At 51.5% G+C, this 26,220-nt stretch overlaps 1 protein-coding gene across 1 annotated transcript in view; it reads right to left on the bottom strand.

Annotated features, from left to right (window-relative positions):
- The window catches only part of PPP2R2C (protein phosphatase 2 regulatory subunit Bgamma), a 163,745-nt gene that overhangs the window by 29,893 nt on the left and 107,632 nt on the right, over nt 1-26,220 (bottom strand). Inside the window, exons 4-5 of the mRNA XM_069594687.1 lie at nt 22,127-22,239; nt 17,949-18,126 (exon numbers count right to left, since the gene is read on the bottom strand). Of these exons, the coding sequence (XP_069450788.1) occupies nt 17,949-18,126; nt 22,127-22,239 (291 nt within the window). The remainder of the gene's footprint in view (nt 1-17,948; nt 18,127-22,126; nt 22,240-26,220) is intronic.

Raw genomic sequence — 26,220 nt, 5'->3', positions numbered from 1 at the left:
AGGGCAACCCGTGAGGTGTCTCCCTTCTGCCCCTCTTCTTCCAGTTGCCAATCAGAAGGCCAGGAGCCTTTATTGAGCACAGGGCCATGGACACTATAGGTGAAGAACTTCAGTTCTCTCCCATCACTCTGGGCATTGTGTCTGATCTGAGTGGACTCCCCCAGACCCAGGCCCTTCAGCCCACAACATCAAGACTCTGCCCTGGGGAGAAGGTTCTCTGCCCTCCTGGATTTTCAGCTCTGACCTGCATCTTCCATTCCCACTCACGTCACCATAAAGGATGAGCATAAGGCACCAGGTGTGCCGGTAGAGGACTCCAGACTTGAATACAGGGAATGCTGGATGCAGCTGTCATCTCTGCAGGGCTGGGTGGTGTGGACAGGAAAGAACTGTGTCTGCTGCCATGACAAGGGGAAACCAAGCCTGGGGGTGGGGCAGACAGCCCCAGAGACAGAGTGGATGGAAAGAGAGATCTGCAGTGTCTTTAGAATCCTAGATCAGGATCTACCTGAAGCCTTGACCCCTGGGTGGTTAAATATGTGAGCCAATAAATAAATCTGTATTCTGTTTCATTGTTCAGTTGCTCAGTCGTGTCCAACTCTTTGTGACCCCTGGACTGCAGCACACCAGGCTTCCCTGTCCTTCAGCATCTCCTGGAGCTTGCTCAAACTTATGTCCATTGAGTTGGTGATGCCATCCAGCCATCTCATCCTCTGTCGTCCCCTTCTCCTCCTGCCTTCAGTCTTTCCCAGCATCAGGGTCTTTTCCAGTGAGTCAGCTCTTCGCATCAGGTAGCCAAAGTATTGGAGCTTAAGTTTCAGCATCAGTCTTTCCAATGAATATTTAGGACTGATTTCCTTTAGGATTGACTGGTTGGGTTTCCTTGCAGCCCAAGGGACTCTCAAGAGTCTTCTCTAACACCACAGTTTAAAAGCATCAATTCTTCGGCAGTCAGCCTTTTTATGGTCCAGCTCTCACATTCATACATGACTACTGGAAAACCATAGCTTTGACTGTACGGAGCTTTGTCAGCAAAGTAATGTCTCTGCTTTTTAATATGCTGTCTAGGTTGGTCATAGCTTTGTTATTATAGGCATACACAATGGCCTGCCTCAGGGAGCCCTGTGTGGCCCCCTCCACCTATCTCTTGGGCTAAGGTGCCTTTGTTTGGCTCACAGGGGGATAGCCTGGCCCTGCTTACCTGTGAAGGGCTGTAAGGAAGAGAAACGAGCATTTTCTGTTTGGGACCAAGAATTTTGTTGCTTGAAAAGGAAGTATCCTTGGCTGATACTTCTGGAGCCAGGTATGATATGCTGGAGCCCAGACAGAGTAAACAACCAGTCCATGGTGACTCAGCAGTAAGTGGTGAGGCTGGATTCCTGTCCATCCCCCACTGCCTACAACAGCGAATTGGAACCCCTGGACGTAGCATCCAAGGCCTAGCATACCCAGGCCCCTTTCTATCTTTCCTGCTTCAGATCTATAAGTTACTGTGCCCTGAAAGCACTTTCCTCTCGGACAGTGAAACCCTTGGTCTCTGTTCTCCTCAGCCCTGTGGGAGCTCTGCAGCCCCTTCTGAAAAGCCCTCTGAAAAGCCCCCTCCTCCCTCTTCTTTGCATGTGGGCTCTGGATTCAGAGAATTCCTCCTGGCTGCATGATCCTGGGTGAGTTTCTCCGCTCTTGATGCCTCAGTTTCCTCATCTGTAAAATGGGCTAACAGTTCTAATGTCATAGATTTGCTGTGAAGATGAGAAGAGGCAAAGCCCTTGACAACTGCCTGACGCACTGTCAGTTGCTCTTATTATTTGTATTATCTAGAAAATACCAATTGAAACTCTGAGATTCATCTGCTGTCAGCCCTGTCTCTTCCACCTGCCCCAGGCTGCTTCCTCTCTCAGTAAGAAAGAGGTATTTTCTGACTTCTATAAACAGCAGAGTTTATAAAACATCAGAAAAGATGGTTGAATCTGTTGCAATCAGAGGCACCAAGGAGGATCTATGTGCAAATGCTCAAATTTTGTCTGCTAGAAGCACACCATTAACCAGAAACTTAGAATCACATCAAAACAGAGGGAAAAAAGGAGGCAGCTCTCAGTTCCTGGATTGGTTTCCCAGGAAACTGTGGTTTCTGATTCAATAAGAAGCAGAGGTTAAATCGTGAAAAAGTGAGACTAAAGTTTCACAGAGAAAAAGAGCCAAGACATCTAGGATGCGAATTCCATCAACATCAACCTGCAGCCCTGTCCTTATGGGTCTGAGCACCCACTGACGACTTTCCACGGGACTGTGCCTCCTCCTGACCGCTTTAATTCCCTTCTGAACTTCAAGTGGTGTCTGGAGAAAAAGTGCTGTTGTTTACGAAATGTCATGCACATCAGTACAGCACCTGTCAAATGTTCTGTAAACGGAGCAGATTCTCCCGCAGGACCCAGGACAAAAAAGCCAGAGAGGGGCTGGGAGAAACAAATGCAGTCCTCAGGGCACGCAGGTTGTGTCAGTTGTCAAGGGACACAGGTGTTCACTGTGTTTCCCAGGGTTACACCCTCCTCGGGAAGTGAAGATGCTTGCCTTGCAGGTGGTCCTCTGAGCATCCCAGGGAGAGCTGTCCCCCCACCCGAGGGAACTCAGGTCATCATGACTTGTTGCTTTCGTCAATGAATGGAGGACAGAGGTGACAAGTGACACATATCACTTCCAGGCCGAAGCTCCGGGAGCTAGCACGTGCTGTGACCCTCAGGTGACCTGCGGTGGACTCGTAGCGCGAGGGGGCTGCTGTCATTTCTGAGACTTTCCGATTGTTAATTCAGGGTCACCCGACCCCATTGATTGAATCAGCATCCAAATTCTCTCTCCTTTCCAGATGTCCTAAATGTTCTAGAACTGAGCTCAACAGAGAGGGAGCAGAGATATGACGTCTGAAGTCTCTGGAGAACTTCCATGGAGAAAGTTTATGAACCACTTTCTAACCTGGGAGGCCGTGGACGCTGGTGGCCCGAGAGAAGGGAGTGTGGTATGTTGAAGTCTCCTCTCCCAGGTTCCCAGATCCTGGCCCCAGACTCACACAGGGGCCAAGGCCAAGCAAAGGAGTGTGGCCTTTTGCTTGATCACAGAGTCCCTGCTTCCAGCTTTGTTTCCCATGACCCACCTCTCTCTAGCAGCACTTCTGACAGCCTCATGACAACCATGTTCAGCTTTGGCCAGCCTTCTGAAGACACTCACTAGAACTTTGATCAAGGCCATGATGGCTTGAGTCCACAGGGCTTGATCATGTGTGCAGGCTCTACAGTGAACATGCCTGAACCGGAGCTACCTAGAGCCAGCTGAGGGGGAACCCGCATGGACCAGGGCCCTGTGGGCTGAAGGGGCAGAGTCCCTAATGCCTGGGTCCAACCAGCAGCCATGAACCACAGCTCTTACGACTCATGCGTCACTCCGGGAATCTCTTGTTGTTTCAAACAAAGACCTGGATGCAGTTGGTGCCGGGGAAAGATGATATGAAGCATAGGACCCATTTCCATGTGATGCTGGTGGAGGAAGACAAGAACACGGTCACGGCCAACCTGTGCCTCTGAATCCTAGGGGCCACAGCCATCCCCGCCACCTCGGACAGCACAGTGTCCTTCAGGGAGTGGCCATCCAGTCGGGTCCACCATCACCTGGCTCTGCTCGAGGACAAGGCTCTCCCTATGGGTGTCCAGCTCCTTGCTGGCCACTGGGTGTGTGAGGGATGAATGACTGAGTATGTCTGTCCCTGCTAAATCTGTGGGAAGTAGGTGGGGAGAAGCCTCTGTGTGTATGCTTAGTCACTCAGTCGTGTCTGACTCTGTGACCCCATGGACTGTAGCCCACCAGGCTCCTCTGTCCATGGGATTCTCCAGGCAGGAATACTGGAGTGGTCTGCCGTTTTCCTCCTCCAGGGGATCTTCCCAACCCAGGGATTGAACCTGCATCTCTTGTCTCCTGCACTGCAGATGGATTCTTTACCACTGTGCCACCTGGGAAGCCCTGGGGAGGCCTCTATATCTCTGTAATTAACGTCCCAAACAGACACTGCAAACACTCCTCGGGGACTCCCACCCGAGTGGCCACACGCCTGTGGACTTTGAGACACTCGACCATATGCGGTGGCCTCGACGTTGGCAAGACCAGTGTTAGGTTGGAAGCTGGGGGTCTTGGGCCAGGTGTCTGGTCTTAGCTCTCTCTGGAATGTTCAGTTCCATATGCAAAAATCATTCCCATCCGTAAACCTTGTTTTCCCCTATTTGCAAAATGAGGGGTTGAATATGACCCTGGAACACCATTTCTTTTTGAGGATTAACCCCCAAGGTGCTGCCCCCAGCCCCATTTTGGAATCAGCTGCAAGAATCCCACGTGTAGGCGGTGCTTCTTCTGTGGCAGGACTGACCTCTCTCGGGAAGATGTATAATTAGACTCATTTATGAGCCCCCCTCCCCCGGGCAAAGCTGGATGAATTATTCATGTTCTGTTTTTCCATTTAATTGTACTCCAAGTGTCTGATGGCTTTTGTTTCACTTTCAATCACACTTTGGCAGCTAAGAGTGATTTTTCCCTACAAGGGAAGTTTGTGAGACACAGGTAGGTGGAGAGAGGAGCAGGTCATGCGGAGAGGAGAAGGGCAGAAGGTGGACTAGTTCTGGTCCCCACCCTTTAGCTGAGTGCAAGGTAATTTTCTCCAGTGCAGGAAGTTGAATGGTTCCCCACCGCACCAATACATATCCATGTCCTAAGCCCCAGAGACTGTGAATGTAAACTTATTTTGAAAAAGGGGTTTTGTGCACATGATCAAGTTCAAGATCTCAAAATGTGGGGGGCGTCTTCCTAGATTACCTGGGTGTGCCCTAAATCTGATCACAAGTTCCTTATAATAGGACTTCCCTGGTGGCTCAGAGGTTAAAGTGTCTGCCTGGAATGCAGGAGACGAGGGTTCGATCCCTAGGTTGGGAAGATCCCCTGGAGAAGGAAATGGCAACCCACTCCAGTACTCTTGCCTGGAGAATCCCATGGAGGGAGGAGCCTGGTAGGCTACACTCCATGGGGTCGCAAAGAGTCGGACACGACTGAGCGATTTCACTTTCACTTTCCTTATAAGAGGCACAGAAGGAGAAGCAGACACACCCAGAGGAGAAGGCCATCTCAGAGGCAGATGCTGGAGCGATGCCTGGGGCCACAGGAGCTGGGAGAAGCACGGAAGGATCCTCCCCAGAAGCCCTCAGAGGAACACAGGCCTGACAACACCTTAATTTTGCAAACTCCAGACCTCTGAAACTGTGAGCCAATAGATTTTTATTGTTTTGAACCAAATGATGTGTGAAAAGTTATGCCATCTATAGGAAACTCAGACACCCAGATTGCTTCCTGGAAGCTGGGAAATAAAGACATGGGCATTATGCCGGGATCATAGACATCTTCCTCGACATCCATTCCAGACCGCTTCCTTCCCTGCAGGTCCGTGTTGTAGCAGCTCCGGCCCTGAAATGCTGAGCCAGGAATCAGGGCAGCTTTGGAATCCCCAGCTCCACTCCTTCCTTCATCACCTCCAGCCTGCCTCCATGTCCTGGCTCCTCCGTTTGGAGGTCCCTCTGCTCTGGCCCTCAGCCCTGGCTGCCTCTGCCTCAGAGGAGCTCCCTGCCCCTGATCAGCCCCCCAACCTCAGCCAGAGTGAACTTCCTAAAATGGGGTTGGGTTCCCCCCTTCACTGCCCTGCTCCATAGGTGCCCTTCTCTTCCTGCCCCCAGCCACAAGAGAAGGCCTTCTTTTCAGGCCGCAAACATTGGCTGACCATTTTCACTCATCCAAGTGCAGGCAAAATCATTTATACCTCAGACTTCAGTCTATACCAACTTGGTACCCATGCCCACCTGAGATGCCCTGTGGCCTGGCTCTGAGCAGATGGCATCACATCTGTGTCTGTTGTATCCTCTCTACTTGTGGGTGAGATGCCCCCTCCTGTAGATGAGTAAACAGGGGCTCAGCAAGGAGAAGCCTCTTGCTCAGGGCCAGGCAGAGGGCGGCCAGCTGAGGACAGCAACAGAATTGAGCTCCAGAATCTACAATAGGCAATATGCTGTGACTTGGGAGACAGAGAAGAATGGGGTGAGAACAACCTGACAACCTGGGACTGAATCCAGGCTCTCTCTGGTCGCTAGCTGCGTGTGTAAGTTTCTAGACCTCTCTGTGCTTCAGTTTCCCCAAGTTCAAAATGACAATGGTATACCTTACCCCTGTCTTCTGTCCATGGGATTTCCCAGGCAAGAAGACTGGAGTGGGCTGCCATTTCCTTTTTCAGGGGATCTTCCCGACCTAGGGACTGACCCTTCTCCTGCATTGCAGGCAGATTCTTTATTGATTGAGCCACCAGGGAAACCATCACCACCACACCTTACCTCCTAGGGTAGTGTGTGCTTACCCTAGAGACACGACCGACTCTCTGTGGTCCCATGGACTGTAGCCCACCAGGCTCCTCTGTCCATGGAATTTTCCAGGCGAGAATACCGGAGTGGGTTGCCATTTCCTACTCCAGGGGATCTTCCTGACTCGATTGAACTCACGTCTCCTGCATTGGCAGGTGGATTCTTTACCACTGAGCCACCACGGAAGGCAATTATTCAGTTACAAGATTTCTTATGATAAATCATTGCTTCTCCTTGTAAATCCTCAGTCTGCCTCCTATAATTAAGATGATGCATGTGATGACGCGCTGAGGACAGGGCCTGGTGTGGAGTAGGTGCTTTGTAAGTGAACTAGGAAGAAAGAACATGCCCGGACACTGCAGGCAAGTGCGGAACTGGCTCCCAGGGAGCCTGGATTCCATGCTCAAATCTGCCTTTAATCCATGTGGAGACTCCCTTGGGCCAGTCACTCAGCTTCTCTGGACCAGTGTGGGCGGAGGCTCCAGGAGCAGGAGAGGAAAGGCCCAGCCGTGGGAGTGTGGGCGGGTGGGCAGGAGGGGGCCTGGGAAGTTGGCACTGCTCCTAGCAGCTGCCTGGCCCCAGCCCCTTTTCCTTTGGTGCTTGTGTGAACAAGCACAAGTGCAACCCTCCACACCATGGTCAGCAGACAATTTCTGTAAAGGGCCAGAGAGGAAATATTTCAGGCTTAGCAGGCCACAAGATCTCCTCCTGCTACCCAACTCTGCTTCTGTGATGCAAAAACAGCCACAGACAATATGTAAATGAATGGGCGTGGCAGTGTTCCCATCAAGCTTTATAAAATTCTTGGGCCCACCTCTCCTTGCTGGGCTACTCTTTGCTGACCATGGGGTTTAGAAGAGGAGTTGCAATCTTGCTGTTGCAACAGAAGCCTCCCTTTACTGCCAGTCTGTAAAATGCCTGGAAGTCAGTAAAGCTCAGAAACACGGATTTATTCCAGCCCAGAGTGAAGTCTGTGGTTCTTCTTGCCAAGGACACAGGAATGTAATTCAGGTGGGTCTTCTGCAGAGTCATCAAGTTTGCAGGGATTTTTATAGAAACACCTTCATCTCCTGCTGCCAAGGGCATCTCCTGATGTCCTGAAACCGCGGCTGGACACAGGCACCTGGCACCTTGGCCGATCATTGGTCTGAAGCCACACCGCTGTGTGGGATCTCACTTGGAGGGTCCCGAAACATCAGAGAGAAAGTGGCTGCGCTTCTGCGGCCCTCGCTTCTCTGAGCTGCAGCTCTCTGAACCTCGGTCTCCCTTCCCTGTCCCAGGATCACAAGTACAAGCACTGTCACTCATTCCCCGGGCAGATCTCCGCTCACCATAAAATGAGTCCAGCACGTGAAATGAATAAATGTCATTGGTTTGTTTCAGGGAGGAGCTCCAATGAGAAATGAGTATAGAAAGCACTCCACGGACACCCAGGAATCACACAAGGATCAACTAATGTCATGAAGAGCTTTAGTGGCTATGCTGTGACAGGTGACTCTGAAGATACAGCAAGTAACTAAGCCTGGAGACACTATCAGACACTTGGAGAGTTGGTGAGGGCAGCCCCCTGCAGGCCAGGTACCTGAGTGTCCCTGCAGAAAGGGACCACCCACCCTCCAATCCCATGAAGGAGGAGAGGGAAGCAAGGGCGGAGGTGAGTGGCCCAGGGCCAGAGGCAGAAGCAGAGCAAGGATGAATCTTGGCTTCCTAACTTCCAGCCTACTTAACTGTTGCTCCCACTGTCCGCTCTATTCCAGAGTGATTGTACCTCTATATACCATGGAGTTCTGCCACGGGGTCAACACCCCCAAAGACCCTGCTGGTGGGGCTTGCTGGACTGGCTGTGTCCTGAGCAAGCTGGATTTTGAGAGTGGGCAAGGGCTCCATGATGAGAAGGATGTAGCTTTGGGCTCCACTGACTGAACACAGCAAAGGGTGGTTTATCCAGATGTCCTCGTAGGAGCATGCTCTTAGGAAGGGGAGGCTGTTACCACGGTGACCAAGCAGGAGTAAGGATGGAGGCAGCTCTCCCAAGGGTCACACCACAAAAGACTCCCCCCCCACACACACACACGCTCCCCAAGGATGCTGGTATGGAGGGGCCTGGAAGGCCTCCTGCATGTGGACGCAGTTTCACTGGGGCATGGCCAGCAAAGCTGCTTTTTTTCAGCAAATTTTCTCCAAAAGATGACCTGGCTACAAGCATGAGGTACGGGCACTCCACTAACCAAGCGAGATTCTATAGGAGGTTCCTGGCGACCCATGTCTCTGTATCAGTTTGCTCAGGTTGCCATGGTGAAATGCCACAATTGGGTGACTTAAATAATAGAAAATTATTCTCTCGTGGAGGCTGGAAGTTCAAGATTAGGGTGTTGCCAGGGTTGGTTCCTTCTGAGGCCTCTGTCCTGGGCTTGTGGATAGCTATCTCCTCCCTGTGTCCTCAGGAGATCATCCCCTCTGGGTGTGTCTGTGTGCCAGGCTCCTCCTCTTATAAATACACCAGTCACATTGGATTGGGACCCACCCTAGTGACCTCATTTTACCTTAATCACCTCTTTAAAGACCCATTTCCAGATATAGTCATATCCTGAGGCACTGGGGGATAGAGCTTCAATATACAGCTTTTTTTTTTGTGGGGTGGGGGACAAAATTCAGCCCATAACAGCCTCCTTCTGTTCTCTGCTCAGAATCTTATGAACTATGATGCAGCAATCTCACTCTGAGAAAATGCTGGGGCTACGCACGTCCATGAAAAAGGAGCCATTCTGAGTAACTGCTCACTGTGCAAGCTCACTGAAACCCTGGAGTGTTTTCTCTTTGTGATGAGTAGTTTGTGCACCTCTACCACAGGCCAGGTTATGTGATTCCCAAATGCTTAGACAGGCAAGAAAGCTCTGACTTCTGAGTCACAAAAATCAGGGCTGGACAGTCCAGGCCCCATCAAATAATAGCTGTGTGACCTCTGGAAATCTTCTCAGCCTCTCTGTGACCTGCTTGTTTGCAAAACTTTGTAGAATGAGTAGATACCATCTGCTTTGCACGGCTGTAGTGAAGAGTTGAAGGAGATAACAACTCCATCAAGGAGATAAGAACCTAGCACATTGCTGGTACTTTGAGCAACAATTAAAGGTAGCTAGAATCAGTGGAATTCTCTTCTTCTGAAACAGACATGAAATTAAGCAGGTTGCAAATGGTATAATGTTCCTTGCACTCTAGATGGACAGTGAAGGTTTGTGCTGGATTACATGCATGGGTTTGCATCCAACTCAGGGTTGGGAGGAGAAACCCAAGGTGGGACACAGCTGGGATGCACACCTAGGTGGCTCCCTTCCATGGCACCGAGAAGGGGCAAACTAGATCCTGTCTCGACCTTTCAGGGCTCCTAGCCCAGCAGTGAAACCAGATACTAGCCCCATGATGGATGCTCCAGGAGACACATAAAGGGCACCTGTGATGAGATTTGTAACAATGCCCTGAGCTGGTCTGGAGAGTCAGTGAAGGGTCCTCTGAGGCAAAGGCATTCAGCTGAGGCCAGAGTGTGAGTAGGAGTTATCCAGGCAGAGGGTCGAGCTGGTAGAAGTGTTCCAGGTGAGGGGGAAGTATAAGGGTGAGGAGTTGAGAGAAGACAGGTTGCTTGAGTCCTAAGAGGGAGGCAGAGAAGGTGGGTGACAGGGTTCTAGCCTGGGGTCAAAGTGGAGGTTAATCAGGAGTGTGTTACACAAGTGCCATGGAGGCCTTTCAGGAAGGGACAGGAAGCACGATAGAGTTGTATGTCCCACCACCCAGAGGAAATGTAAGAAACATCATACAGCTGCCAAAGCCCATGCATCTGGTCACCTATGTAATGAATTAATCCCCTCTCTGTCCTGCAACACTGTGAAAAGCACCTTAGGATCTAAAATGAGAGCCTGAAACTACTGCATGGATGGAAATGGAAAGGCAATCTGAGTGACCAGGGCCAGGAGGAGCCATGGGCAAGTGCCCTCACTTCTCAGAACTCATCTCCACAGCTGCATACTGGCATGACAGCACTACCTACGCAGCTGCCATGAGGATTAAGGGTAGCAAGTGCAGCGCGTTCACCTCAGTGCCTGCAAGAAAAGCGGGCAACATGGCATCACAGGGAATGTTAATATCATGACTGAGAAGCAGTGTGGCATGATGGTGACATGCACAGTTCTGTGTCCAGATGCCCCAAGTCTGATCCCACCCACTTGCCAGCTGGGTGACTCTGGGTAGATTGCCTAACCTTTCTGCGGCTTAGTTGTTCTTGTTCAGTGGCTAAGTCATGTCTGACTCTGCAACCCCATGGACTGTAGCCCACCAGGCTCCTCTGTCCATGGCAATTACCTTCCCTGTAAAGGGGGGATGTTAATCATGCCTACTCCACAGTGATTTGGGAGAATTAAGTAGGTGGGTGTGTGCACAGTGATTGAGCACTGCCTGGCACAGAGCAAGTCCTCAGTAAGAGGTGAAGGTGGTGTGCGGGGTGGTGAGGGTGATCATGGGAGGCGGCACTGGCGCCTATGGAGTCAGCACCATGGACAGCGTGCACGCGCCATCCACTGGAGTGGAAGCTGACAAACCCGAGCCCCCAAGGCAGTGGTGCTGATAACAGTTTAACAGTGTGTTTTCTGGGTGGAAAGCCGACCTGGGGGATTCAGACTCGGGGCATTTCTGTGTAGACACACCCCACTTTCCTTTTCTGGGGCAGGATGAGAAGAGGCAGCCTGTAAGGCTCTTAACAGTGGTCATGGGCCTGTGTGGATCCTGCCTACAGCACAGCAGGCTCTATATTCTCCAGCCATTCTGCTGTCAGAGCCCCTGGCACAGGAGGCACACCTTATCAAATGGGAGAGAAAAGCGAGGCTCAGAAAGCCTGAGTGACAGGCAGTGTCACAGGGCAAGGGAGTGTCAAAGGCAGGGTTGAACCCCAGGCTTTAGGGTTTCAGCATGAGAGGAGCCTTGATCAGTCCCCTCCCTGGGTCTCTGTGCAGAGAACAAGCACAGCCCACAGGTGGCTGGGTGCTGACTAAGAATTTGGATTTGCTTCACCATCCAGCTGAGCTTTAGCACCTGCTCCATACATGAGAATTAGAAATTTGTTCCAGGCTGTGGCTTGGTGTGGTGCCAGCTTCCACCATGAGAGATCGCTCAGGGGGGAGAAAAATCAACTGAACCATCTATACAAGTCTCCGGGTGCTAAAAATAAAGCTGGGGTCCGTCAGCTGAGGCCTCCTGTGCAATCTGTTACCTCTAAGATGTTGCAGACTCAAGAAAACTCACCCAGCACTGCCTCAGAGCCTCAAAATGTTGGTATTAAAGGACATGAGAGGCTGTTTAAACAGATGTGGTGATGGCACCGGGGAAAAGGGGCTTCAACTATTCCAGAAGATGCAGGGATTTTATGAAAAGCAACCTTAAGTATTTGAGGAGCCTAAGGAGTGGTCTAAGGGGGCTTTAATGCCAGCCAACTGCCAGACTCCTTTATGCGAATGATCCCTTTATTCCTTACAAATATCCACATGATAAGAAAATTGGCCCATTTTGCAATAACTGAAATCGATGGCAAAGGAGATAAGGCAATGAATCTGAGCCCAATTCTGCCAGATGCCAGAGCCCAGCTGCTTCTCTTTAGTGTCTGCAGTCCCAGAGCCCTCATGCTGGAGCCCAGACTTACAAGGAGGCATCTACATCCAAAGACCTGTGAACTGTGGAAACTGGGAACTTCCTCCCTCCAAAATCACCACCTGCAACCATTCATAAGCCCTTACCATGCGCCAGGCCCTCCATTATGTGTGGGGACACAGAGAGGGCTCAGCCTGCGTTCCTAATCACAGAGGTTTCATCAGAAAATGGACAAGATGTTCCTACCAACAGATGACAAAATCCCAGTGTGACCTGGGAGTGGAGGACCAGAGGGGCTCGGAGTAGCCTGAGAGGGGCCCAGAGTGGACAGAGGAGAAGTGACTGGGCAAAGAGGGCTGTGAGTGATGCTTGTAGGCAAATAGGAGCCAACCAGGTGACTGGAGGGAGAAAGGATGATCCAGGGAAGGATGAGCACCGCCCTCATCCACCAGCATGAAGGGAAACCCAGTGACCCAAAGGTGTGGGGAAGCCTGATACACGAGACCCAGGGGAGGTAAGTGAGGGGTAATGTGGGGGGCGGGTGAGGGTAATCATGAGCTGCAAGGCACTGTGGAGGATTTGGACATTCTCCAGAAGCTGATGGCTTTACCACAAGATGGCTTTGCCACTGACAGCTTTACCAAGAGGACTAATGTGGTCAGACCAGAGGTGGTGATGAACCATTCTTGTAGCTTTTGTAGAGGGCTGACTGCTGGGCAAAGTGGGCAAGGTGGAATTCAGGCAACAGTGCAGGAAGGAATGGTGCAGCCTGAGCTGAGCCTTGGGCAGGGTGAGGAGGGCAGGATTCCAGAGCCATCGGGGGAGAATGGAAAGGGCTTGGCATTTCTTTCCATGTTGTGGGTGAAAGAGGGGAAGGAGGCTGGGGCCTTGGTGACAGATGAGGGCACAGCACCCTGTATGCGCCTGGCACACAGTGGAGGCTCAGCAAGTACCAGTCTCCCCCCTCTGTTTAGAGCAGCCAATTCTAGAATTATAAGAGGAAAGGTCCTCTGAATCCACTCTATCACTATTCTTACTGGTCAAAATAATGCCCACTTTTCTCCTTTATTAAAAAGATTTCCTTTTTCTCTTAAAACCTTTGCTGAAAATCAATTCTACCTAAATAGAAAGTGTTACGACCCAGACTCCCAGTGCAGGAGACATGAGATGTGGGTTCGATCCCAAGGTCAGGAAGATCCCCTGGAGGAGGAAATAGCAACCCACTCCAGTATTCTGGCTTGGAGAATCCCATGGACAGAGGAGCCTGGCAGGCTATAGTCCATGGGGTCACAAACAGGCAGATGTGACTGAAGTGCCTAGCACACATGCACAGAAAGTGTTACTGTTTGGACACAAGGAGATGGTAACACAGCAGAAAGCTCCCAGTGGCCTGGGGGACTGAACAGCAGTATCAGAGCAAATCAAGACACTGAAGAGTAAGAGTTAAAGGAATGTGAGCCCCCACGTCCCGAGTCCGCCAGGAAGTACTCGCTCAAAAGGTATTTCAAAATTCAGAGCAATTCCCCAGCTCAGCGTGGAGTCACAGCAGCTTTTCTGGCCTCCTCCTACGTTGGAAATGAAACGCCTTTTCTAATTACTCAGCTACTATCAGACTCGTCATCACACCTACAAGCCACAGTTCTGACACCTTTCTTGCCAGGGGGGAGGCTGGACGCCATGGGACGGTGCCAGGCCTCTCTGCTCTGGGTCCCTGTGTCTTGTCACTCTGGTAGCGAAGCAGCAGCAGGCCATGGGGAGTGCCTCATGCAACCTGGGTCCCCGATGAGCTGATCTAATCAAGGGACATTTCCACAGCCACCACACGCCCTGGAGATTCCACTCAGCTCCTCCTGTCTGCCTAACTGGTATTTAGGTCCTACAGATTGAGCCCAGCCCTGGCATCACCAGCATGCTATAATGCTCATACTCCCCTAAGGGCCAAAACACTTGTATATTTGGATCAACTAACAATTCATTTTCACAAAATTAGGGTCTACACACAGGTCTAACAGAATCACGTGGCAGGATCTGCAGCCAAGGAAGCCTCTCTGGGCACCCATGGGGACCCCCCAATCCACTGATGCTCCAGCCCTCACCTCCTCCGCTGGCTGAGATTCTGGGACCAACCACTATTTTCACTCCCTTGCATATACCATCAGCCCCCATCTGCATCTTCATTTTGCAAACCCACCACCCTGGCTCCCTCTCCATCCTCTCTGCATCTGCAGACATGAAGGAAAATGGGGCTGGAGAAAAACTGACACTGCCATGCTCTCTGGTCCCTCTCATTCCTCATAGCACTTATCACCCGCTCATGTACTGGATATTTGCTTGTTTACTGTATTAATGGTTTATCAACATTAAATTATATGTCCATTCCAAGAGGACATGGATCTTTATCTCTTTAAGCAATGGGTACAGAGCCTAGCCTGTACCTTTATTTTTGGGGGCTCCAAAATCACAGCAGATGGTGACTGCAGCCAGGAAATTAAAAGACCCTTGCTCCTTGGAAGAAAAGCTATGACAAACCTAGACAGCATATTAAAAAGCAGAGACATCACTTTGCCAACAGGGGTCCATCTAGTCAAAGCTACGGTTTTTCCAGTAGTCATGTATGGATGTTGGATCATAAGGAAGGCTGAGTGCTGAAGAATTGATGCTTTCAAACTGTGGTGCTGGAGAAGACTCGAGAGTCCTTCAGACGGTAAGGAGATCAAACCATCAGTCCGAAAGGAAATCAACCCTGAATATTCACTGGAAGGACTGATGCTGAAGCTAAAGCTCCAATTCTGTGGCCATCTGATGAGAAGAGCCAACTCACTGGAAAAGATCCTGATGTTGGGAAAGATTGAGGGCAGGAGGAGAAGGGGACAAAAGAGGATGACATGGTTGGATGGCATCACTGACTCAGTGGACATAAATTTGAGCAAACTCCAGGAGCTGGTGAAGGACAGGGAAGCCTGGTGTGCTGCAGATTCATGGGGTCGCAAGGAGCCAGACATGACTGAGCGACTGAACAACAACACAGGGCCTAGCACACAGTAGGGGCTCAATTAGTATACTAGTGAACGGCATGCTCTCCAATGAGTGGATATGGCGCACAAAGCTGACAGTAATGACTGGGCAGGTCTGCCTGCGGTCCTGGGATGGATCAGTCCTCTTTTCTTAATAACAACTAACCTGTTCCAATGTCCTGTGGCCACCATGGTCTAAAAGACAGTTCTGATACAGGCCCATATCTACAAATACCATTTTAACTATTGATCTGTCTCACGGCTTCATGACAATGGCCACACTCTATCCTACCCAGGTCCGTGTCTCCCTGGCCTACTCAGTTTCCTGGCTTCCAGACGAATCTGCTAGAATCCAGTCCATCCACAACATACACCCACAGCCTGAGGGACCCCTCTGCAAGCTGACCAGTACTAATGCCCTGCTTGAAGTGAAAAGTGATGTGAAAGTGTCAGTCGCTCAGTTGTGTCTGACTCTTTGTGACCCCATGGACTGTAGCCCACCAGGCTCCTCTGTCCATGGGATTTCCCAGGCAAGAATACTGGAGTGGGTTGCCATTCCCTTCTCCAGGGGATCTTTCTGGCCCAGGGATCAAACCCAGATCTCCTGCATTGCAGGCGGATTCTTTACCATCTGAGCCACCAGGGAAGCCTATTCCTCTCCTTAGGGTACATCAGTAGCTTCTTATCACCTGATAGCAGTTAGGAGGTGGACAGTTTTCACAACACAGATCCAGACACCAAGCAAGGCTTTCAATTACTTTCCAGTCTTTTTACTGAATGAGGGAGAAGGTATCTACTTGTGCAATCATATCTCTAACACCTGAATCACTTCCTCATCCCAGGTCCGACAGAAAGAACCAGCCTCGTCTAACACACACATTTATAAAGTCTGCACATGTGACTATTTAACTCAAAAGTATGAATCCTTTCAAACTAAATTAAATAAGAAATTCTGCTCTTTAGTCACCCTAGCCACATTTTAGGTACTCCACACTTCACAGGCACGTGTGACTTGCAGCTACCATCCTACAAATGCAAATTGAAAACTTTTCCATCATCACGGAAAGATCTACCAGACAGGGTGGAGGATGATTTTATTCCCCTTGTTTTGTTTTCATGGCATTTATCTCTATGAGTCCCTCCGACTTATGTGTGTTGATACATTTTATTTTCATTTGTGGCAGTAAAATTAATGTTCCTTTCCAAATGCACTGATTTAGGTAAAATTAAAGCCACTTAATTTAAAGAAAATTAATAAAAATTAGAAAAAGTAGAAAAGAAAATGAAATAATGCACCATGTACAGACAGAGTCATAGGTGCAAAAGGGGTTTGTGAATGACCAGTGTTTGGAGACGGTGGTTCCCAGGAGGATGTCCCCTACCCACACAGTCAACCAGGCCTGCTGCAGCTGTCCTGACCTCCCGCTTTCCTGTTTCATCATGCACACCCACAACCCACCACCCACCCTGGAACCTTCAGCAGCCGCCTCAAGCCACTGGAAGAATCCTAACCCTGCCTCCTCCTCAGTCCTCCCTGGTAGCCCAGGAAGAGAGTGCAGACCTGAGTTACAAGCAAGGCTTGCATCTCTGATACCACCCCAGTCAGGGTTGAGTCCCCCCAGTGGTGCCCTTGAGGAAGAAGCTGAGTTTCTTTCATTTACCCTTGTGTCCCTGGACCTCAGTATGGGGCCTGGGACAGAAGAGGGAGTGATGGTTAAATGAATGAAATGAAACATAACCCCTTACACAGCTGCAGGGCTTTGTAATTTTTAAAGGGCCTTGGCATTCACAGTGTCATCAAATCCTTACAACAGCGTAGCAAGATGGATCAGGCGGAGGTTACCGTCCCCACCCTAGTCCTAGGATAAGGAAACCTGGGCTCTAGGAGGTGGGAGTCACTGTCCCAACACCGAAGCCCGAGGGCAGGGCAAAGAGCACTGGGCCAGGCCACGGGACTGTCCCTGCCGGGGGGTGGGGTTGGGGGTTCTATCCGAGCATGCATTTCTTCATGTATAAAATGGGCTATGATATCACTGCTGCTGCTTTGAAGCTTTTATGTCCACCGTGAATACCAAGTGAGGTTGTGAATGACAAGCCATTTTGTAAACTGTAGAGTACTGCGTAGAGAGCTGGGGACGGCCAGCCGCAGTCCTGTGAGTCCCACACCTGCCCCATTTGCAGACCTGGAGCTCCTGTGTGGCACCTCACCTTTTTCTGCTGGGAAGCATGTCAGGCATGGCAGTGGACTTCTGTCCCTGCTACCTATCTCAGGGGCCCCCAGTTCCTGGAACAGTGCCTGTTTTCCCCCAGGAGACCACCCCTTCCCACATTCAGACACTGTCCTGGGGTGGCGCTGACCCGTCCAGCACCAGGGAGGGGCCTGGCCACGCAGAGCATTGCATCCCCAACAGGAATGGGTTCAGGGGTGTCCCTGAGGCCCTATCAGAGCCCGTGGGGTGCCACCTGGGAGCTCGGTGGCACAGTTCAGGGAGAGCCAGTCTCTTTTCTCCTGGACTTTCCTCTGGGCATGCGAGGCCTGATGTGCTGGTGGTTCAGCTCACTGTGGAGGCCTACTCAGGTCTCTATCTCCTTCTCGGTCCCCTGTGAGGCCCCCAGATGATGGGGGTCACCCCTAGAGGAGGTGAAGGGTCAAAGGTAACCCTCAGAGGCCGCAGTTTTGAAGTTTTCATAAATAAACTCATCATGATTCCAAACCTGGGCCTCGCTCACACTGTGAGCCAGGAGGCACCCCACTGAAGAGGCGGAACAACACAGCAGCCCCCCGAGCCAGCTCCTTACAACAGGCCAACTGATGCCTGACCCGCAGGCTCCCAGCCCGCGGACTCGGCGGCAGGGCCACGGCAGGAAAGGATACTGAAGCTCCGGTCGGTGATGGCCAGGTGCCAGAGGTTGATGCGCAGGTCGTCCGCGGACATGTACGTCTCACAGTCGCTGTTGACGGAGATGGAGTTGATGTGATAGGTGTGGCCATTGGCGAAGACCCTCCGCGGGCTCACCTCCACCATCAGGTCCATGGGCTTCAGCACGGGCACCTGTGGGAGAGGAGGGGCGGCCAGAGCTGGGGGCGGGGGTGGGGTGGGGGGGGGAAGGCGATGGGGGAGGGGTGCTGGCAGGAAACATCCAGGGCCGCGTGATGGGCTTCCCTCCATGCCCTTTGTCTGGAATGCTCACCCGCTTGGGACACCTGTGCATGCTAAGTCACTTCAGTGGTGTCTGACTCTGTGACCCTATGGACTTTAGCCCACCAGGCTCCCCTGTCCATGGGATTCTCCCAGTGAACCCCAAATCCTCCTGCAAGATCTGGAGTTTATAGCCCCTTGGATGTGCAGCCTGCCTGCTGTGGTGTCACACCCTTGCTCACCCCTAGTATGCTGCACACACCACCCCATTCTCAGGGCTCTCAGTGTGCACTGCGGGGTGTGTTGGGCAGGACTCCTGGTTCCAGTAAACCGTGAGGACTTCAGAGGTGCAGACAGACAGGCACGGCCTCGTTGATGTCTCCCAGTCCTGGCCCAGACCCGATGTTCAGGAATTGGACATTGCCATCCCCACATCACCGATGAGAAAACTAGATGCCAAGATGAACCAGACTTCCTAAGCCACAGAGGAAGAAAATGACAGAGCCAGGACCAGAAGTCAGGTGTGACTGCCCCCGAGGGTATCACCGTGCAAAGGTGTAGACCTGAAGCCTGACTGCCGCTTCAACCCTGCCCGGCCCGCCTACTGGTGTCACTGCCACTGCAGATTTCACTTCTCTGGGCCTCCCTTTCCTTATCTGTAACCAGGGTGATGCCGGTGCCTGCTCAGGGCATCCAGGAACTAATGCAGGTCAAGTGTGCCTGGAAGATCACTCAGTACACAGTGCCCTCCTCCCCCTTCCTTGGGGGGCGGCCAGGGGTGGCCAGGCCAGGGCTCACACAGCCACAGTTTCCAGAGTGGGTCCTGGGTAGTAGGGGGGTGGGCGCTGCTGTAGGGGTGATGGAAATTGTGTCCGAGAGAGAGGCAGCGAGTCCAGGCTTGGAGTGAGGAAGACAGCAGATTTCAGTGAAGGGCAAGGCAGACCTTTGGCAGCTAACTGCAGGGCTCCTGAGCTCCAGGAGCAAGCACTAGGTGTTAATAGAAAGGCATGACTCCAATCAGAAGTGGGAGGGGTCAGGCGATGGGGGGGCCCGCTGCTTGCACTCATGTGGGAGAAAAGACAATAGACTGAGTATGTGTGTATGTGTGTGGGGGGTGGTTTCAGGTAGTGGTAGGTGCTCCAAAGAAGAATAAAACAGGTGAGGGGACAGGGTGACAGGGTAGAAGGGGCTGATGCTAGTTTGGAAGGGTGACCAGGAAGTGATGCTTGGGATCGGGTTGAGACACGCTGTAGGGATTGAACTCGGGCTTATGTGGGACCCGAGAGAATCTCCTTGGCCCAGGGGACCTTCTCTGACCCCGCCTACTCTTGAACTGGGCCTGGGGCTCCCTGGGGCTCCCACAGCCTGTAATCCCTCATCCCAGCAACAGTGTTTCCCCCTGACAACCTCAGAACAGGTCACCCAGTGCTCCAGCCAGACACTACCACCCTCAGACCAAATTTCAAAGTTATTAAGAAAGGAGAAGAAGAGGGAAGAGATAACTGCTGTGAAGGTCTGAAGGTTTCATGAATAAAACTTTCTTCCCTACCCCTACTCTGTCAGAGGGACAGTCTAGTCAAGATGAGGCGCAGGAAGACAGACACATGATCAGTAAGGACAAAGCAGTGTGGGACACAAAAGGCCAGAGTGGACAGAGAAGGATAAGGATTTATCTGGCTTGTGCAAAAAAGGCTTTACAAAGGTGGAGGCTAATAGGGTTTTAAAGGATGAATAGGAGTTCACCAAATAAGGCAGAGAAAGGCTTCTCTGTGTGTCCCTGTGTCACAGAGCTGACCTCCAGCAGGGGGGTGACTACATGTCTATTTCCTTGGAAGGCTGGGTACACTTAGAGGATAGGCACTCAGTCTCACCTTGCTCAGCTCTGGGACCCCGGAGCACAGGGGTTAGCACAGAGCAGGTTCTCAGTAAATAATAGCTGCCTCCAGCATGAATGGTCCAGGTTAGGTAGAGGGCTGTACAGGGTTGGGGAGACTTGGGTGAAATGGGGAGGAGACAAGGTGAGAGGCTGGATAAGGAGAGACCCAGGCACCCAGGTTCTTTCCCTCTTTCTTCTCCTCCAGCCTTAGTTTAGAGTCGAGTGCCAGCTTGGGATATGTGTGACATGCAGACAAAAATCTCAGACGGTGGGAGAGAAATAAACAAGATTCCCATGGGCCACTGGCTTCGCCACAAATGCCAGGCCAATCAAGACGTGATAATTGCATCCTCCCACCAGATGAAGCCCTCATAAACTTTCTTGGGGTTGGGAGGTGAGGGGGGCAGGGGGCACCCTCACTCCTGTTATTCAGCATCAAAGCTAATTGGCTTCCCCTCTTTTTCAGAATTTATGTGTGCAATTTGCCAATCATTTAGAGACCAGCGTGTTTAAGCATTTATTCCTCCTTCTGGGGACAACATTGATTAACATTTCATATTTATGAATCCGCTGGGCAGACAGCTGCTAAGTCGTGGCAGAAAAAATGGGCCAGCATCTCCAGTTTGCTGGTGAGGAAACAGTCCCAGAGCAGGGAAGTGCCCACAGCCACTGGAGCAGCAGTGGGCAGCACCGCCCTGGTGCCAGGCTGTACCACTGCCCCTTGGAGCATCACACACGCAGAGGGAAGGTAAGAACCCAGGGAGAGAGCATTCTGTGAGATGTGAACTTAGCACATCTCAAATCGGCCGAGGAGAGCAGTCACCTCCTGATGCTGAGCCTCACCCAGTCTTGGGGCTCTGAGGTCCCTTCCCTGAGCAGGACCTGCCCCAAACTTAGACCAGATCTGAACTGCATGGCCAGGCACATGGCAGGTGCTCAATAAGTATGATCGCATGAATGCATCTGGCATCACTTCCAGCAAACACATGGGTGACTGAAAGCATCCACTCTGTTCCTGGCATGGTTCTGGAAGTCAGGGAGCGACAAGGTGGCCTCCGTGTACTTCCTGCAGGAAGCCGATAACTGTGCCTGTGACTCCGTCATGAGGCAGGGACCTAACTTCCCTTTCACAGAGGAGACTGCGATGCCGACTCTGGAGCCAGACTTCCCTGGGTTTGGATCCAGCTCTCAGTTTGCTCATCTGTGACATGGGGATGACAAGCATGTACCCACTCTATAGGAGTTTGCTGAGAACTGAATGGGTTTTCATAGCCAGAGTGCCTGGGAGACACATGCTCTGTTTGTTTGTTCTTGTTTGTTTTTGTTCCAGATGGGGAATCAGAGGCCCATGGAGGCTGAGAGCCCTGCCCAGGGTCACCCCAGCAGGAGGTGGCGGAGGCAGGACTTAAACCCAGGTCCTGCGACTCCAGAACTCTTTCATATCTCACAGCCTCTCTGCTGGAGAAAGATGAGTCCTTTTGCTTTTAGTCAAGTTGGGAGCAAGAGTTTGCCATTGCATGGCTCTACCACTTGACCTTCCTGGCTGCTCTCACGTCAAAGGCAATCTTTGCAGCTGAGCCTTTGTAAAGGCTGCAAGAATCGTAGGTTCCAGGTGCCACTCTGCCCCTTAGCAAAGGGCTTGGAACCCGTAAAGCTCTGCTCACGGGTTCTCCCGGCTCTGCCCCTTGCTCTGCTGAGTGGCTCTGGGTGAGTTGCTGCCTGTCTTTGGGCCTCTGTTTCCCTCCCTGGTTAATAAGGAATTAGAGGACGTGCTCTCCACCTCGGGTGAAACTGAGAGTACTTCCTGGAGATGCATCACCTCCCCTTATTGTCACATGACTTCTAGAAGAAAGATGATCTTTGCTGGGGAGGAAACCAAGGACACCCAGCAAGTGAGCAGCGCAGCTGAGGTTCAAGATAGGAACTTGACGGTGATTTGGATCTCAAAGGCCCTTCTGGTTCTGAGATCCTCACTGTGTAATAAACAAAGCACAGACTGCTCCCTGCTGCGGGAACCCGCCGTGTGTGACATCTTACCTGCAGTGACGTCACCGTGGACAGGTCCTTAAGCTTCCCCTCCTCGTCTTTCAGGTTATAACCCTCGGGCCTCTTATCGCGTTCGGTAATCTTCCACAGTTTGATAGTTTTATCTTTAACAACAGAACAAATAGGACACATGATGAGCACCGGCATGGAGAATGAAGGACCCACTGAGCCCACTAGATAAGGATGCATCAACCCACAAGTGGCTTAACCTTATCCTGTCCTTGGATGTATTGTTGTTTTTGTTTAGTGGCTAAGTTGAGTTTGACTCTTTTGCGACCCCATGGACTGCAGCCCACCAGGCTTCTCTGTCCATGGGACTGTCCTGGCGAGAATACTGGAATGGGTTGTCACTTCCTTCTCCAGGCGATCTTCCTGACTCAGGGGTCGAACTTGCGTCTCCTGAACTAGCAGATGGATTCTTTACTGCTGAGCCACCTGGGAAGCCCTCTTGTATGTGTAGGCTCTTTCTAATTTAACTCCTTCTCTAAACTGATGTAATGGACATCTTTGCTAAGGGAACATTTGTAGTAACCATGCTCTCAGTCCAGTTCAGTCGCTCAGTCATGTCCGACTCTTTGAGACCCCATGAATCGCAGCACATCAGGCTTCCCTGTCCATCACCAACTCCCGGAGTTCACCCAAACTCACATCTGTCAGGTTGGTAATGCCATCCAGCCATCTCATCCTCTATCGTCCCCTTCTCCTCCTGCCCCTAATTCCTCCCAGCATCAGAATCTTTTCCAATGAATCGACTCTTCACATGAGGTGGCCAAAGTACTGGAGTTTCAGCTTTAGCATCATTCCTTCCAAAGAACACCCAGGACTGATCTGCTTTAGAATGGACTGGCTGGATCTCCTTGCAGTCCAAGGGACTCTAAAGAGTCTTCTCCAACACCACACTTCGAAAGCATCAATTCTTCGGCGCTCAGCCTTCTTCACAGTTCAACTCTCACATCCATACATGACCACAGGAAAAACCATAACCTTGACTAGACAGACCTTTGTTGGCAAAGTAATGTCTCTGCTTTTGAATATGCTGTCTAGGTTGCTCATAACTTTCCTTCCAAGGAGTAAAGTGAAGTGAAGTGAAGTCTCTTAGTCGTGTCTGACTCTTTGCGACCCGTGGACTGTAGCCCACCAAGCTCCTCCGTCCATGGGATTCTCCAGGCAAGAATACTGGAGTGGGTTGCTATTTCCTTCTCCAGGGGATCTTCCTGACCCAGGGATCGAACCCAGGTCTCCCACATTGCAGGCAGACGCTTTAACCTCTGTACCACCAGGGAAGCCCCTAAGCATCTTTTAATTTCATGGCTGCAGTCACTATCTGCAGTGATTTTGGAGCCCAAAAACATAAAGTCTGACACTGTTTCCACTGTTTCCCCATCTAGTTCCCATGAAGTGATGGGACCGGATGCCATGATCTTCGTTTTCTGAATGTTCTAGTTCCTCACAATTGATCACAAAGGTGATACTGCTGGGTCAAAGGGCATGGCCCTTTCAAGGGCAGTTATCAGTCTCTCAACTGATTTCCACAAAGACCATCCTAACGAAGCTCCCTGCTCTTCACCCTTCATGGGCAGACCAAAGAGGATAAGTGGTTTCCTATTTCTGAGCAGCATCTCACCCATGCAGGAACTCAGCTCTCCAGAAGCCTCACTTCTCTGGAATCCTGCCAAGCACATCAAAAGAGTCATCTTCACCAGCTGTGATGGTTCACAGTAGGCATCAACATGGCTAAGCCACGCTCCCCAGGTATGTGGTCAAATGTGTGGCTGTTGCCCTGAAGGTATTTTTAAGATGAGGTTAACATTTAAATCCATAGAGTAAATTATCCTCAACAGTGTGGGTGGGCCTCCTCCAAACAACTGAAGGCTTTAGCGGAAAACAAAACAAACCAAACCAAGGTCCTGGGAGGAAGAGGAAACTCTGCCAGCAGATGGCCTTCAGATTTGAGCTGCAGCATCGGCTCTACCCTGGTCTCCAGCCCACCCGGCAGACTGGGGACCTGCCCGCCCCCACAGTCGTGTGCACCAGTTCCTGAAGATAAACGTCTCCTTATACATATGTGGGCTTCCTTGGTGGCTCAGATGGTAAAGAATCTGCCTGCAATGCAGGACGCCCGGGTTTGATCCCTGCGTTGGGAAGATCCCCTGGAGAAGGAAATGGCAACCCATTCCAGTATTCTTGCCTGGAGAATCCCATGGACAGAGGAGCCTGGCAGGCTACAGTTTATGGACTCGCAGAGTTGGGCACAACTGAGCAAATAACACCATGTATCTATATCTGTATCTACATCTATATCCATATCTCTGTCTACATTCATACACACACACACACACACTCACACACACACACATTCATCCTGTTGGTTCTGTTTCTCCAGGAACCCTGACAAGCACGGCAGCCCAAACAATCACTGCCATGGTGATGAGAAGCAAGGGGAGAAAACTGGTATCAACTGAACACTTGACAGGTACCCAGGGATGGTCTAGCGAGGAAAGGATGAAGCTGGGATTCAGAACCAGGGGCGGGACGCGTGCAGGGCGGAGGTGTGAGGGAATTCCTGGAGCCGACCTTTCCTCCAAAGAGGCAGGAAGAGAATGCCACTCACTGTTAAATAATGTAAAAGAAAAAAGCAGCACCTGAAGGAGGCTCTGTTGCCGGCCCAGTTTGAACCTTGTTATGATCTGATTTCCTTTTATTCTCCCAATAACCCCACGAGTCAAGAACAGCCATTGACTTTAGAAAGGGAAGTGGCAGGGCCAGGGTGTGAACCACATTAGAGGCCCCTGCCCCGGGTGACCTGTCCCTGTGGTGGGGGACCTCCCACTGCCTCTATTCCAGCACCTGGGAAGGGCCCCTCTGGCTCTGAGACAGGGTTTGCTGAACTTGACCCCAGGCCAGGCACCCCTCAGGGGACACAGACAATCAGAATGGCAGGAGCCCCAGAGAGCAAGTCCTGGGGGGTCTGCAGGAGTGGGAAAGCCCATGAGAGGGACACCTGGCTCGGCTGAGAGGTCATGGAAGGCTCAGTGGGAGGTGACACCCAGCAGAGGCTGGAGGGATGAGAAGGGGATGGGCCGGGGGGTGCGGAGAGGACCAGTGTTTGAGCACAGAGGTGGGCTGGTGGCTTGAGATTGATGGGTTTCAGGAAGGCTGTAAATGCTGCCCCAAGAAGTCTGACTCCTTCGGGGAAGCAGATGACATCATCTTGTAAGACTCACACACTCTGGAGCAGTACTGGCTGGTCTTGGGGTGCTGGGTGGGCGACACCTCCTTCCACCCTCATTGTAACCCCAGAGGGAGTCCAGGTGAGCAAACTGAGGATCAGAAAAGCGAGGCCACTCAGCAATGTCCCCAGGCTGGGACAGAGGCAGGCCTGTCTTAACCCCCACCACAGGCAACTTTGAGTATGGTGAGGTGAAGGAAGATTAACAGGGGGACGTGAATGTGGGAAGTGGGGCCTCTGGCCCCGGGCCCACCACTGGGCAAGGCAAGATGGCACCAGGAGCCACACCTCCGAGTGGACCGCAGTGAAGCAGGGGTCTGGCCTGGAGCCTCCTCAAGGGCCTGGCGAGGGCACGGGCCGTCTCCCAGAGGCAGATGGCGAGTGGCCAGCACACCAGTGCTCCTCCTGCACCCTCATGTGAGGACCCCCACCATCTAGTGAGACCCTCTGCTCTGGGGTGACCTGGGATTCTGGGTGGGGTGTGCAAACGAAGAAGTAAGTTTGTATCAAGTGTTTATTCTTTATCCTGACCTGGCCTCCTTTGTCTACCCCCAGATTATTCACAGAGATGTTCAAGGCGCTGCTATTTACAGCTGCAGAAATAAGCCCACGTCCAACCACGGAAAGAGGCTGAGCAACCATATTCACTGCATGGTGCTCAAAATATTATTTTTTTAAGGAGTTCTAAAGACCTAGGAAAATGCTCACAATATAAAGTGAGGTGAAAAGTGACCCTTGATGACAAATGTACAGGGGTAGGCATGCATATGCACGCACGCACGCACACACACACATGCACACACACACACGCACACACATGCACACATACAAGCCCAGACCACAATATAAGTGAGGT

Source organism: Ovis canadensis, chromosome 6 (assembly GCF_042477335.2).
Source record: "Ovis canadensis isolate MfBH-ARS-UI-01 breed Bighorn chromosome 6, ARS-UI_OviCan_v2, whole genome shotgun sequence".
Taxonomy (NCBI): Eukaryota; Metazoa; Chordata; class Mammalia; order Artiodactyla; family Bovidae; genus Ovis; species Ovis canadensis.
The sequence above is the reverse complement of the archived record's forward strand: the minus strand, read 5'-3'. Positions and strand labels throughout refer to the sequence as shown.